At 39.8% G+C, this 12,784-nt stretch overlaps 1 protein-coding gene across 1 annotated transcript in view; it reads left to right on the top strand.

Annotated features, from left to right (window-relative positions):
* Positions 1–12,784, top strand: part of NCBP1 (nuclear cap binding protein subunit 1) — a 34,503-nt gene that overhangs the window by 12,981 nt on the left and 8,738 nt on the right. The window contains exons 11-19 of the mRNA XM_051642787.1: positions 1,164–1,274; positions 2,564–2,628; positions 3,368–3,430; positions 4,718–4,792; positions 5,856–5,959; positions 6,763–6,882; positions 8,092–8,194; positions 9,467–9,560; positions 12,059–12,162. Coding sequence (XP_051498747.1) covers positions 1,164–1,274; positions 2,564–2,628; positions 3,368–3,430; positions 4,718–4,792; positions 5,856–5,959; positions 6,763–6,882; positions 8,092–8,194; positions 9,467–9,560; positions 12,059–12,162 — 839 coding nt within the window. The remainder of the gene's footprint in view (positions 1–1,163; positions 1,275–2,563; positions 2,629–3,367; positions 3,431–4,717; positions 4,793–5,855; positions 5,960–6,762; positions 6,883–8,091; positions 8,195–9,466; positions 9,561–12,058; positions 12,163–12,784) is intronic.

The raw sequence follows: 12,784 nt of genomic DNA, 5'->3' as shown, positions 1-12,784 counted from the left end.
CTGTGAGATCTGGGCAGCACCATTGCCTTGTTGGCCTGCTGTGCTTAATTGTACTACTACAGTTTTTGGTACAACTTACACTTGAGATGGTTTGGACATTTGGATTATCAGTGTCCTCATCAGCTGGTTGTATTCATTTCCTGTCTTGAGAAAAGGAGCAGTTTCCTACTTCATAGGTTTCCCCTAACTTTTTGCCTTATCTGTCCTAAGAGTATGTCCAAATTACACTGTCATGGAAAGGTTCTCCAGCTTCTTCCAGTCTCTTTATGCTTTCAAGTCCTGCCTTAGAATAAGAAGTTCTAGTCAATGTGTTTTCAGGTGCTGTTTGTGGAGTCTATAAATAGATGTTGATTTCTTACAGTAGTAAGAAGCTTACACGTGTAAGCTTTAGATAAGCTTCAATTCTTCTGTGTTTATCGAGAAGTTTAAAGAGGAAGTTGACCAACCATAATGAATCAAGGTTTCCCAATTCAAAGATGTAATCTAAATCTAGTTGAGAATGGCATGCAAAATAAGCATAAATTTAAAGGTGAGCATTGTAGGATGATGATCTTTTCATAGCCCTCAAAGACTGGCATGTTATTATAGAGAAATTTAAAAATAAAATCATTAATGCTGACTGCAGGCTTGTTTTCAGTGTTCTTGGAAGGATCCTCTGCCAAGGGGTTCTGATCATGTATTTTTGTTGTACAAAAGGCTGATTGTAATTTTCAGTTGCAAATTATGGCTTTGTTTGTTTTTCTGTAGGATGTGATGGAAAAGATACAGATGTGATTGTAATGCAAATAGTCTTTCACGCTAAATGCTTAGGCTTAATGTAATATATTTATTATTTATCTTTATTGTTTAACAGAATCAGATTATTTCTGCTTTCCTCAGATCATTTGGTAGCACAACAGTATTTGATATTATAACATTTCTACAGTTCCATGATGTATTTCTTAGGCACATTACACATATACTTGTTGCGTTGTGTTAGTATGAAATTATAAGGGCAGCTAGAGTGGACTGTATTAATACAGGGCAGGGTTACCTCTGCCTTAGTTTCTCTCTTTTTCCTGGAACAATAGTATGTAATTTTTCCAGATTGATGGCCATTGTGATGCTGAGGGTTGTGCAGGCCACATCGCACTGTGCTTGATTCTGTGCCTTCTCTCCTACAGGTGATATTTGCAGAACTGTTTCAACTTCCATCTCCACCACACATCGAAGTAATGTATACAACACTCCTGATTGAACTGTGCAAACTTCAGCCTGGCTCTTTACCGCAAGTTGTATCCTTTTTGCTCTGCTGGAGAGCATTTATAAAATGCTGTCTTTATTTTAGTTGTTCTGTGGGTGATGGGATAGCAGTAATGCTGGCAGTATTAGTACCTTACAGCAGCTGCATGAAACTTTGCTGGTGACACTCATGTGGAAGAATAGCACAGCACACTTAGCACAGGCCTAGACTTGCCAACTGGGTAAGACTCTTCACCTTTCTGGACAGTGTTCTGCTACTTCCTCTGACCTTCCTGAGAAGGGCTCTCTTGGCGAGGGGATAAAATCCAGTAGTGTTTTGTGTCACTGCAGCCTGTTCAGGTCTGGGCAATGTTTGCCACTGTCACAGACACATTAAAGGCTGAGAAGGAAAAGTGACAGACTTGATCTTCTGTTCTAACAACTGTGTTAGTGTTCTAGCCTTTTTTAGTAGAAGGTATAGTAGGTAATTTAAAGGAACTTACCTTCACTCAGTTCCCACTCAGTGCTCCCACTAGGAGAGTTCAGAAATTCTACAGTCATGTCAGCTCAGGGTGGCTAAATGCTAAGGAAGGAGGCAGGACACCCACCTAATTCTGACTGTTAGATTGCCCCTACTTTGCTGCCATTTTAGATCATGTTAGATCATTGTTTTAGGTCAAGCTGCAGATCTAAAACACTGGTCTTAATGGAGGACCCCTAACAGATGTCTGTCCACTGGTAATTTCATGCCCAAGTTTTTATTCTGCTTCATAGTACCACTCACTGCTTGCAGCTCACATAATCTCAGTTAGAGCCAAGTGTATTTCTAGAATTGGGTGGATGTCCATGCAGGAAGCTTTTAATGTTAATAGGGCCACCAGGAGAAGAATAAAAGGCCTTGTTGTGTAAAGTCAGTGTAAACATACTTTCTTAAGCCTTCAGTGATGATGAAGTGATTATGATTGTGAATATGCATCTGCAACAGCCCGTGAAGCTGTATTGGAGAGGTGGCAGAAGAGCTCCTTGAGGAAGTTGGTGTCTGTTCATACCAGTGCAGTTCTGCTGGTTGCATGATGCAAATTCTGACAAGAATTCTGCAAATTCTAGGCAAGAAGCTAACAGTACCATTGCAATAAGGAGGAAAAACAGGCTGGGTGTAGAAGGTAGAACTCACTATATGCTTCATTTTTTCCACTGTGGATTTACTGTGATTTGCCTGATTTTGGAGTAAACCTCAGGAGCAAGCAGTACAAAAAGTTGTTAACATTCTATTCAGAAACTGAAAGGAATAACATCTGATTTACCTAGTGCTTTTCTGTTACCCTTAATGAGAAACTTTCAGCTTGCACAAGCCACAGAAATGCTCTACATGCGTTTGGATACAATGAATACAACATGTGTGGACAGGTAAATGTGTTTTGAAGATGATGGAAAATATTCCTCAATATCCAATGTACAGGAAAAAGGAAAAGGCTATGGAAAGTATAGTCAGAAATCCTTGTTAAGAATTCTTGGTGCTATGCAAAAATGTTTTCTGAGCTCTAGCTTTGAGCAATCTCAAGAGGAGGAGTACCAAGTGCTTGCCTCTCCTTCCCAGTAACACTCCTCCAGAGGTTACATCTCTAGTTGTCTCTACAGGACAGTTAAGATTGGTGACAACTTTCTGGTGTTCAGAGGTGTTCAGAGTTGCATAGTACCCCATTATCTAGTAGTATGCTGGCTCCCGAGTGTGCTGGGAGGCAAGCTGAAAGGGAAGTTGACAGCGTATGTGCTACAGGGAGGAGGAGAGTGATGGTCATTTTGCCGTTTGAGTGGAGTGCATTGTGTAGGAGAGCTGTTAATTATTCTTAAAAAATGCAAAGGTTTCATATTCACTGCAAATTTGCATTTTAATTGTTAGTTTAATAGGTCCTCTCTTTGTATGAAACAACATAACATCATGGGCTACTTGTCCATAAAAGCTTCTTTCTGACTCTCTGAACCCAGTCTCCTGTATCTCTCAACATAAACACCTGTTTAATGCTGTAGTGTCTTAAGATTTTAAAGCTTGCCTTTGAAAAGTAGAATGTATTCAGAAGAAAATTTCAATTTAAAGTTTTCCTGTACTCGTGGCATTTAATGGAGCTTTCTTTTTCTTTTATTAAAGATTTATTAACTGGTTTTCTCACCACTTGAGCAACTTCCAGTTCCGTTGGAGCTGGGAAGACTGGTAAGTTTCTCTCCTTCTGATTTGAACCTAATATTGCAAAAATGTTAAAATTTCACTTACCCAGGAGGTGACACAGCATAGTGGACTTACGTGCTTTTCCCCAGCTCTTTAGAGATCTTAATCTTTTCACCAGCACTCATCAGTAGATTATCTTGATAATCTCTTTATTGTGTTGTCCCATGTGAATTTTGTGTGACAAGACTCAAGCCAGTGTAAGCATTCCTTTAGCAGGGGAAGTTGAAATGTGATTTTTGTGATTTCTTTAATTTGCCCTGCACCCTCAATCAGTTGCTAGTAAATTTTCCAAAATGGCTCCCCAATTTGCCCTGACTCTTTGTATCCCATTTTTGTTCTCTGTCCTACCCTAAACCTTTTATTTATGACGTTTGTCCTTGAGATCCCTTGTGATCCATTCCCCACCTGCCAAATCCTGGTGCCTGAAGTTCCATCAGAGCTGGCCCTGCTGTCCATTTCTTACTGTGCTCATTCATGAATTGGCATTTACAGCAGGAGCTTCCTGGATTCTGTCAATGTCGAACCATAGGTTCCCCTGAGATTTCCATTCCAGGCACCCATGAAGCAAGAGAGGTCATCTTGTGGTTAAATTCTCCCTACAGTAGCTTCCACACCCTGCTACTGTACCTGTTTTCCATAGCTGATCTGCCCAAGTGTCCCTGTGGAGAGGGGTGCAGCCCTTCTTGTGGTAACTCCACATGAGGACAACACAAGAAACTTCAGTAAAGCCACAAAAATGTTAAGTGCTTGCTGGCTATCCTACTGTGCATCTGTGGTGACTCATCAGGCAGCAGTCTTCTTTCTTTGCCTGGATGTTCCTTGAGGGCATCACTTCTCTGGGTTTCTCTTGCAAGCTGCCATTCTTAACAGATTTTGCAAGTGACTGTATTTGAGACTTTTCTGTATCTGAAATGCATTCGAAAGCCACCAGAAGTTAAATTCCTGTGAGGGAGGAATAGACTATGAAGTCACATGAGGCGTTCCTGTCTTAGGGAAAAGGAAAGTCAGCTAGCCATAAGCACAAATTATTTTTAATTTGGTGGGGGGAGGGAAGCTACTTGGAAATATATCACACAGATTCCAAGAATGCTAATGGCCAGTAAGGAAATGGTGATAAACTTAACTCATTGTCTTAAGATTGGCCACACTGTAAAACTGAGTGTCAGGTATTCCAGTGTTGTCCTTGTGTACCTATTAGACCAAGCCAAGCCGAAAAGAGACTAAAGCACAAATTTATTGTACTAAAACGTAATGCATTTTGTCCTTTGATAGGTCAGACTGTCTTACTCAGGACCTTGAAAAGCCCAAGCCCAAATTTGTGAGGGAGGTTTTGGAAAAGTGCATGCGGTAAGTACGGTATCTTGATAGTTGCATTCAAGGCAGTTTTATCTTTGCTTCTGGGTACTGTCAGCTTCCTTTTAACTTGACTCTTATCTGTTACTACAATTCAGAGGTGAGTATGTTGTTTGTATAATTTTAATCAGGTTTACCTGTTGTAGGACACTACTTTAGAGAGAGGCAGAAGCAGGTGGAGCAGATGGCAGTGAGCTATCTATCCCAGGTACACACAACTGTAGTTAAAAAAGACATGTTTCACCATAGGCATGGCAAGAAACAGATTTTAGACAACATTCTTGGAAAGTGTTCAGCATTCACAGAAATTGAGGGAACTGATGATAGGTATACTAAAAACTGAGAAGCTAATCTTGATTCTTCTGGATGTTGTTCATTGACCTTAAAACAAACAAACATCCCTCCGAACAAACAAACAAAACTCCAAAACCCAAAAAGAAGAGTATACAATCAGGGCTGAACTTAGAACTGTTGAGACAGAGGGATATAGACAGAGTAAGCAAAATATTCAGAAAGCCTATGTTACTCATCCTACATGAAAACATGTGTTTCTGGGTGAATTCAGTAGAGGAAGTCAGAAAGTATTGTGCTGCAAAATGAATGCTCTTTTTCTGTGACACTCTTCCATTTCCCTGAAAACTCTTGTAGCAAAACTAAGCCTTTGTGGGAGTGAAATAAGCAGAAAAGTAGAATAAAGACATCCAGTTTAATATTTTTTTCTGCTTTGAATACCAATGTCTTGCTAGCTTTCTGCAGCACATCTTAGGCTTTTGCATAAAACATCCTAGTAGGCAACCTCTAAACCTTTTCACAAGCTAAATTAATTGTATGAGGATGAAACTCTAGCATCAAAGAGTTCAGATAGAAAACATCTACTAGTGAGCTTGGTTTACATAGGTCTTGCCTAGCCAGCCGAAACTACCATTCTGTTGTATAAACATACTGGTTTTTGTTCTATGAAAGTTAAATACAGGAAAACCACTGTAAAGCAATCACTTTTGGATTAGCCCTGGTGTTATTCCCATTGTAATTCTACTGCTGTGAAACTTATTTCCAGACTCTCCTACCATCAGCGGATAATAGACATTGTTCCTGCAAGTTTTTCTGTCCTCAGTCCTGCTAATCCAGTGTGCATTTACAAATATGGAGATGAAAGTAATAGTAAGTATTAAAGTCCCTGATGGGTCGAGTTGAAGACAAAGGTGTTTCAGAGCAAGAGAACACACTAGGTTAACTGTAGTATCAGTTGTCTTCATAAAGAAGAATACAGCTGAAATAAATATGCATTATTTTCATATGGGTAAATACGCTTCATGTGAGCAATTAATACATGTTAAGCCTGGATCTCTGTAATCTAATAATCTTTTACTTTATGTAGAAAAGGAAATCCAGATACATGAAGTTACTGTTGCTGAGGTGGTTGTGGTGGTGTGCAGGATTTTTTGCCAGAAGTCTAAAACTGGAAAATGCCTCTGTTTCCCCTGTTGGGCACAATACTATGCAAAAGTCAGCATATGAAGTCATAATGTGGATTTATTTTTTGAACTTCACAAAACAGTAGAAGATTTTACCAGGAAGCCTGGTTTAATGAAGCATACAGAGGCAGCAGATGATGTGCAGATTGATGCAGAGATACATTGTTATTCCTTTTATTACTCAAGACAACCCTAAGTATAGAAGTGTCATCATCAAAGACAGAGTGGAAAAACAAGGAAATACTGTATTTTTAGGAAACTGGTAGAAGCTGACTTGACCTTGGCTTTTAAGACTCTACTGTGAGTTTTGAATTTAATATGAAGGTCAGGAAACATGTTGAGCCGTTTTAGAGAATAGTCAGATGGAAAACGATGTTGGAAACAGCTAGACTGAGGTGCAGCTGGGAAGTGTACTTGTTTCTGTGAAAGGCAAGCTGATGTTAAAAATACTCACCTTCTACATATTTTGACCTCTTTGTTTTTCTTTAGGGTCTCTTCCTGGATATTCTGTCGCACTCTGTTTAACAATTGCAATTAAAAATAAGGCCAGTAATGATGAAATCTTCAGCATTTTAAAAGACGTCCCTAATCCAAACCAGGATGATGATGGTGAGATGTATGCTGTTAAGCTTTGGCAGGTTGTAATTTGTTTTGTGAGTAGACTGATCTGCCATCCTTTGGAGCTCTGGGTGTGGTGGTAAACAGAGCTGTATGCTTTTTTTTTTTTCTAATAGTCTGTTTCAATTTATCAGTAAATAGGAATAATACACCATTGCTAGGGTTTGTTGTAAACATCTTACATGAAGAGGCAGGCTTGTTTTTCCTAATGAATGACTGAGATGTGTCTTGTGATTATTGAGGTAGCATGAAAGAATTTCACATTTCCTTTGCCTTCAGCAAGATGCAGTTCTTGCTGTTACCCTCAAACCTGAGACTCAGTGCTTGTGCCCTCTGTGAGAGCTGCCCTCCCCTTGATGCAGTCCCATGGCAGCTAAGTTAGCCAGCATGCTGGCTGTAGTCTTCCATATATAGAGACTCAGAATGGGACTCCACTCATGTTCTCTCTAGCTTTGCAGCCACAGACAGCATTGATTCCTAAAGCCTGTGTGTTTGGAGGGGTGAGAAGGAGTGTGAGACAGAAGTAAGAATTGCTCTTCACAACGGGCACAGCTTCAGTGTTTATGTAATATTTGCAAGTGTTCTGATGCAAGCAGTGTGCAGCAATGTTTTTTTTTGCCCTGGGATGTACTGTCACGTTTCCTGATTTGTTTTAGGGGTCGCAAACTAATGAGTGCTCTTCCTTCTGCCTGTCCTCAGCTGCAGAGAGCTGCAGCTACAGGAGGGGACTTTGTGCCGCTGCCCCCTAGTACCATATTTGCTGTGTGCTCTTGCTGGACCCTTCTTCCATGATGTAAATAGCCAACCTCTGAACCCTAATCAGCCTTACCTTCCTCTCTCCTCATCCACTCTCCCTTTATGGTCTGCCAGACCTTAAGCTTGGTGCATAGCTCTGCAGTTTCCTTTGCTGTCTTTCTCTGCTGCTGTCCACCAGTGCTGTGACATGTTGGTAGGATTGCTGTGTCTTTGATGGCTTCATCACTGATCTGGAATTCTTTATGCACATTTTGTCCATGGCAAAATGGAAGGCCAAAGATCTGCACATTTTGGAAGGTCTTTACTGTAGTTCCCTGCTCAGCCTTGCAAAACACTGATTATGAAACTCCAATGAGTTAAAATTGTAAGTTATCTCTGTGGTTTTATGAGTAGCTTATGTGCTCTACTGTAACAACTTACAGTTTAACTTTAAATAAATTGCAGATGAAGGATTTACCTTCAACCCTCTGAAAATAGAAGTCTTTGTTCAAACTCTGCTCCATCTAGCTGCCAAGTCTTTCAGCCACTCCTTCAGTGCCCTGGCAAAGTAAGTGTAATATGTGCATTATTTCAGGTCTTGCAGAACCATTTAATTCTGATAGTGAAATGAATAATAAAAACTGGACTGCAACCTTCAGCAATGTCTTAGGTGCTTCACAGTGCAATGGGATGAAGAGAACTAGCTACTTACTGAAGCAATGATAGTGTAAATGCTAGGTTATGTATATGAATGAAATTAACATAAATTTGTGCATTACAGCCATCTGATGCAAATCAAACAAATGAAACATATTTGGACATTACTCCAGTTTAGAATTCCTAATTTACTGATTGTGCTGAGGAACAAGAGTTTCTCCTCACTTTTGAATGACTGAGTAGCTCCCACTGCAGTATCTTGTACTATGAATATGACTCTGGAACAGTTACATCTATAAAAAATGAAGAAAGAAAAACAAAACATGATATTTCAAAGCAGCTGGCTGTAGTCTTCTTTTACCTAGGAAGGCACAGTAAAATCCATTCTCAAATACTTCTGACTGCATCCCTTAAATATATACTCTGACTCTTAAAGAGTTTACTGCACCTTCATTAGCAAAATGAGCTAAAATAATTCATGTTTAATCCTTTGTGGTTTGGGGTTGTTCTTAAGGGGTCTTGATAAATGAAAGGTAGTCACATGCATCTTGGTGAGTTATGTTTCTGTCTGTCCTAAAAGATATATAGAAGTGTTAGAAAAACGTGCACCTTAGAGCTTTAGAGACAGTGTTGATACAAAGCTGTAGGTAGTAACCTGCAATCAGTAGTACAAGAGGTAGGGTGATAAGAATACTTAGAAGCCATGGTAGTTTTCATTGCAGTGCACCAACAGTGGCAGCCAGGAGATCAAAAAGAGCCTCTTAACACTTAATAGTTAGTGCTACTTTTAGCAGCATTTTATTCAAAAGAGGCATATTTGTTAAGTGTCTACAGTTAAAGAAACGCACATCAAGAAGAAGGTCTTAAGGCTCAAAAGGCAGCAAGTTTTGCTCCAGCTGTGTATAGATAAGCACACGAAGGATGAAAGTGCCTCCTGCTTTTAAGAGTATGAGAAATGCAACCCAGCATGAGGGAGTAGGTTCACCACTAATATTGAAGTACCTTTTGGGAGCTGTCATGTCTTTCTGTCCTACTTTAGCTCAGGATGGTTGTATTTTCCAGGGAATAGTTGCTGAATAATTGCTGCATATTGTCACAAAATCTTCTTTTGGCCAATCTAAGTCTTGTATCTGCTGCTCTTTTGATCTGATTTCCTCCACTGACTACTTACCATTGTTGAAAGGTTTCATGAAGTCTTCAAAACACTTGCTGAAAGTGATGAGGGGAAACTCCATGTTCTGAGGGTTGTATATGAGGTTTGGAAGAATCATCCACAGGTAAGAAGTTGCAATGTCAAGTCTCATTGTGAGTTTGAACTCAGAGTGGTCATATTTAAGTAAAAAAAAAAAACAAACATGGCAGCTTGCTTTATATCCTTTAAAAATAACTTGTTTGTTGTCATCTTTTTGAGGGGAAGTTCAAATTGAACTTAATGTTGTTACTAGTGCCTGAAACATAAAATGTGTATGATCAATGAAGCCACTTCTTCCTCAGGGTTTCCTGTGGGAGGGCAAAAGCTGTCATTCTGCATGGATTCATATTATGCTGTTTGTCATACAAGAGGGTAACTTTTACTAAAATGATGTTTCTGTTCAAAATTGGAAAACTGTGTAGATAATGTAAATTTAAATTAGGTGTAGATCTCCTATCAAAAGCAGGCCATGTTCTTGGATATACGGAAACTTGGGGGGGGGGTTGGGATTTTTTTTTTTTTTTCCAATTGCTTGTGAAAGCCCTATAATTACTCCAGGAAGTGCATGTTGAAGACATTGTTGAGCGTGGGGAGACAGTAAGGCTGCAGTCAGTGGCTTTTCAGAACGGATCAGTCTGATAGTACCATGATTATATTCCTTCTTGAGCCAGAGGAAATAGCCTAAAAGATCTATGGAAAATGCCTCAGTTGTTTAAGCTGTTGAGTTTCTTCACACCAGTTGTTTTCTCCCTCAGCTGTCATTCTTCTATAAATAGAAGTCAATAAGGAACTTAAGCTGAATTTGGCTGCATTACTTCACGTATTGCATACTGGTGTGTTTGTGTGACACTTCACTGTGCTTGGAAGTGGACTGTACCTCACAGCTACATAAGCCAGACTTTCAGAAGTAATGCCACTGACAATAAGGGGTAATCCTTGCATCTGCTGCTGGACCTGTTGTCCATTCCCTAGGGAAAAAGCTGAGCACCTAGAAGGATACCTATGCAAGATGTCGCCTCCCTTCTTAGTATAATAAAAACATAAAACCCAAGATTTTTTAATAGTAAACTTCCTACCCAAATTACTGACCTTGAAAATGTGACTATTACCCTCTGACCTACTTTTTACTGCCATTTAACTAGATAAGAAGAAATTACATTACTGATTTCTGTATCTTGTTCCTCTTCATTCCCTTGAATTACAGCATGACCAAACTGAGATGGAGGTTTCAAACCCAGACTAAGCAGTCCTGTTAGAATTTTATCAACAAATAAAGTTTGCTTTAAAAAATATGAAGTGCGGAAGTTACATAAGTCTGCTGTTCTACTTGATCGTGGAACTTAAATCCTCTTCTCTTGCATTTATAGCAGTTCAGTCTTCTGCTTCTGGTCAAGGACTTTCTTCTCTGAGTCCACAGCCTTCCTGGCACACAGAAGAAATGGTGCCTGGACAGCAGGACTCTTGTCCAGAATCTGTTTTCATGCCACTTGCCCTATTCCTTTGTATGATTGGCTTCAGACTGTCAGCAGTTGTCACATAGCGCTGATGACTGATCTGTGCTGCAGGCAGGGATTTAGCAATAGGAGTCAGTGGTTCCTGCACCTGTAAGTAAGGTTGCAGTGGTGACTTCATAAAGATAAACTTTTAACATTGAGATGAAACATTTTCCCAAAATCCTAGGTGTGTGCTTCTAGTAAGATCAGGCTAGGTAATCAGAAAATCTTCCTGGCAATACAGAAAGACAAATAGAACATAGGATGCTATCCTGGGACTTGAAAGTTGAGAGCTGAGTCTTCTGTATGATTCATTCAGTTATTTTAATTTTCTTTCCTTAAAAGGAGCGTTGTTACACTTCCTAATTTGACAATGGGTGGTTGTAAGGAAAAGTACAGTGCAGCTTGTGGCTCTTAAATACTTTGCATTCAAGCACTTGAATAATAAGATAAGCCTTTTTTCTGAACAGCTTGCAACTGCTTTAGTCAGTAACTCCTCTCTGCAGTTGCCTGCTAGTTTGCTTGCAGCCTTTCCACAGTCATGGCAGTGCCAGTAGCAAGTAAGCACTTCCATTGACTACACAGCACTGACTTAGTTCTGAAGTGCATCAGTCCTGTAGAGAAGAGCTTACTGTCACATTTGAAGCCTGTTGCAATCCAAGGAGAGTAGGCTAACAGTAGCTCCTTCTTTATAGCGGTCTGACATATATGGGGGTCAGCTATATATGCTCTAGTTGGAGTACTTGGATGTTGAATACTAGGACTTGCTTCTGTAATGCCTCACTTCCAGCTGTGATGCTTGTATTTTTCTGTATATGTTAGCAAAGAGTGATACATCATTTTCACAAGGAGTATAAAAGGTTGTTAAACAAAATCAGAATGTCGTACGTAATTGATATAGATCCCCTAATTTGAACAGTTTCAGACTAGACCACTCAGCTTCCTTAAGTATTTGAAATTACCCAGTAATAGCACTAACACAGAGTTGTGTCAGTCCACCTCTGGTTTTATCTGAGGCTGAAATACTTTACACATATCATGCAAACCCTTTTCTCATTTGAATTACTCTCATGTCTTTCACAAAATATAGATGATTGCTGTGCTTGTGGACAAGATGATTCGGACACAAATTGTTGACTGTGCTGCAGTAGCAAACTGGATCTTCTCTTCAGAGCTTGCACATGATTTTACTAGGTAACAAGAATTTGTCTTATGTTTTTTTTTGTGTCAGAATTACTATTTTAAGTGGCCAATGTGTAGTTTAATCTATGAAAACTGAGTAGTGGGGAAAAAAAAGGTACAATTCAGCTTTTCCTTCTACAAAATACATGCTTTAGCATTTTTCTTTTGAGTTGGGGTATGAATGTTTACATGACATTGCAGGAATGTTGCTAGCATGTCATTTTGCAAGTAGGCTCTAACCCGGCTTTGGCTGATGTATGTAACTTATAACATCATTGATACAGTGCTTATTCAGAATGGGAGAAGTGTTTGGTCAGGGAAGTCACAGAATTAGAGAACCACCGAATATTAGGGGTTGGAAGAGACCTCCAAAGATCATCGAGTCCAACACCCTGCCAGAGCAGGACCAAGAAAAACTAGGGCAGATCACTCAGAAAGGCATCCAGACAGGTTTTGGAAGTCTCCAGAGAAAGTGACTCTACAGCCTCTCTGGGGAACCTGTTCCAGTGCTCTGTAACCCTCACAGTAAGGAAGGTCTTCCTCATTTTGAGGTGGAACTTCCTGTGCTCAAGTTTGAATCCATTGCCCCTTGTCCTATCACAGGACACAAATGAAAAGAGGTTGTCCCTGCCTT

The sequence above is a fragment of the Apus apus genome, chromosome Z (assembly GCF_020740795.1).
Source record: "Apus apus isolate bApuApu2 chromosome Z, bApuApu2.pri.cur, whole genome shotgun sequence".
Lineage (NCBI taxonomy): Eukaryota > Metazoa > Chordata > Aves > Apodiformes > Apodidae > Apus > Apus apus.
The sequence above is the reverse complement of the archived record's forward strand: the minus strand, read 5'-3'. Positions and strand labels throughout refer to the sequence as shown.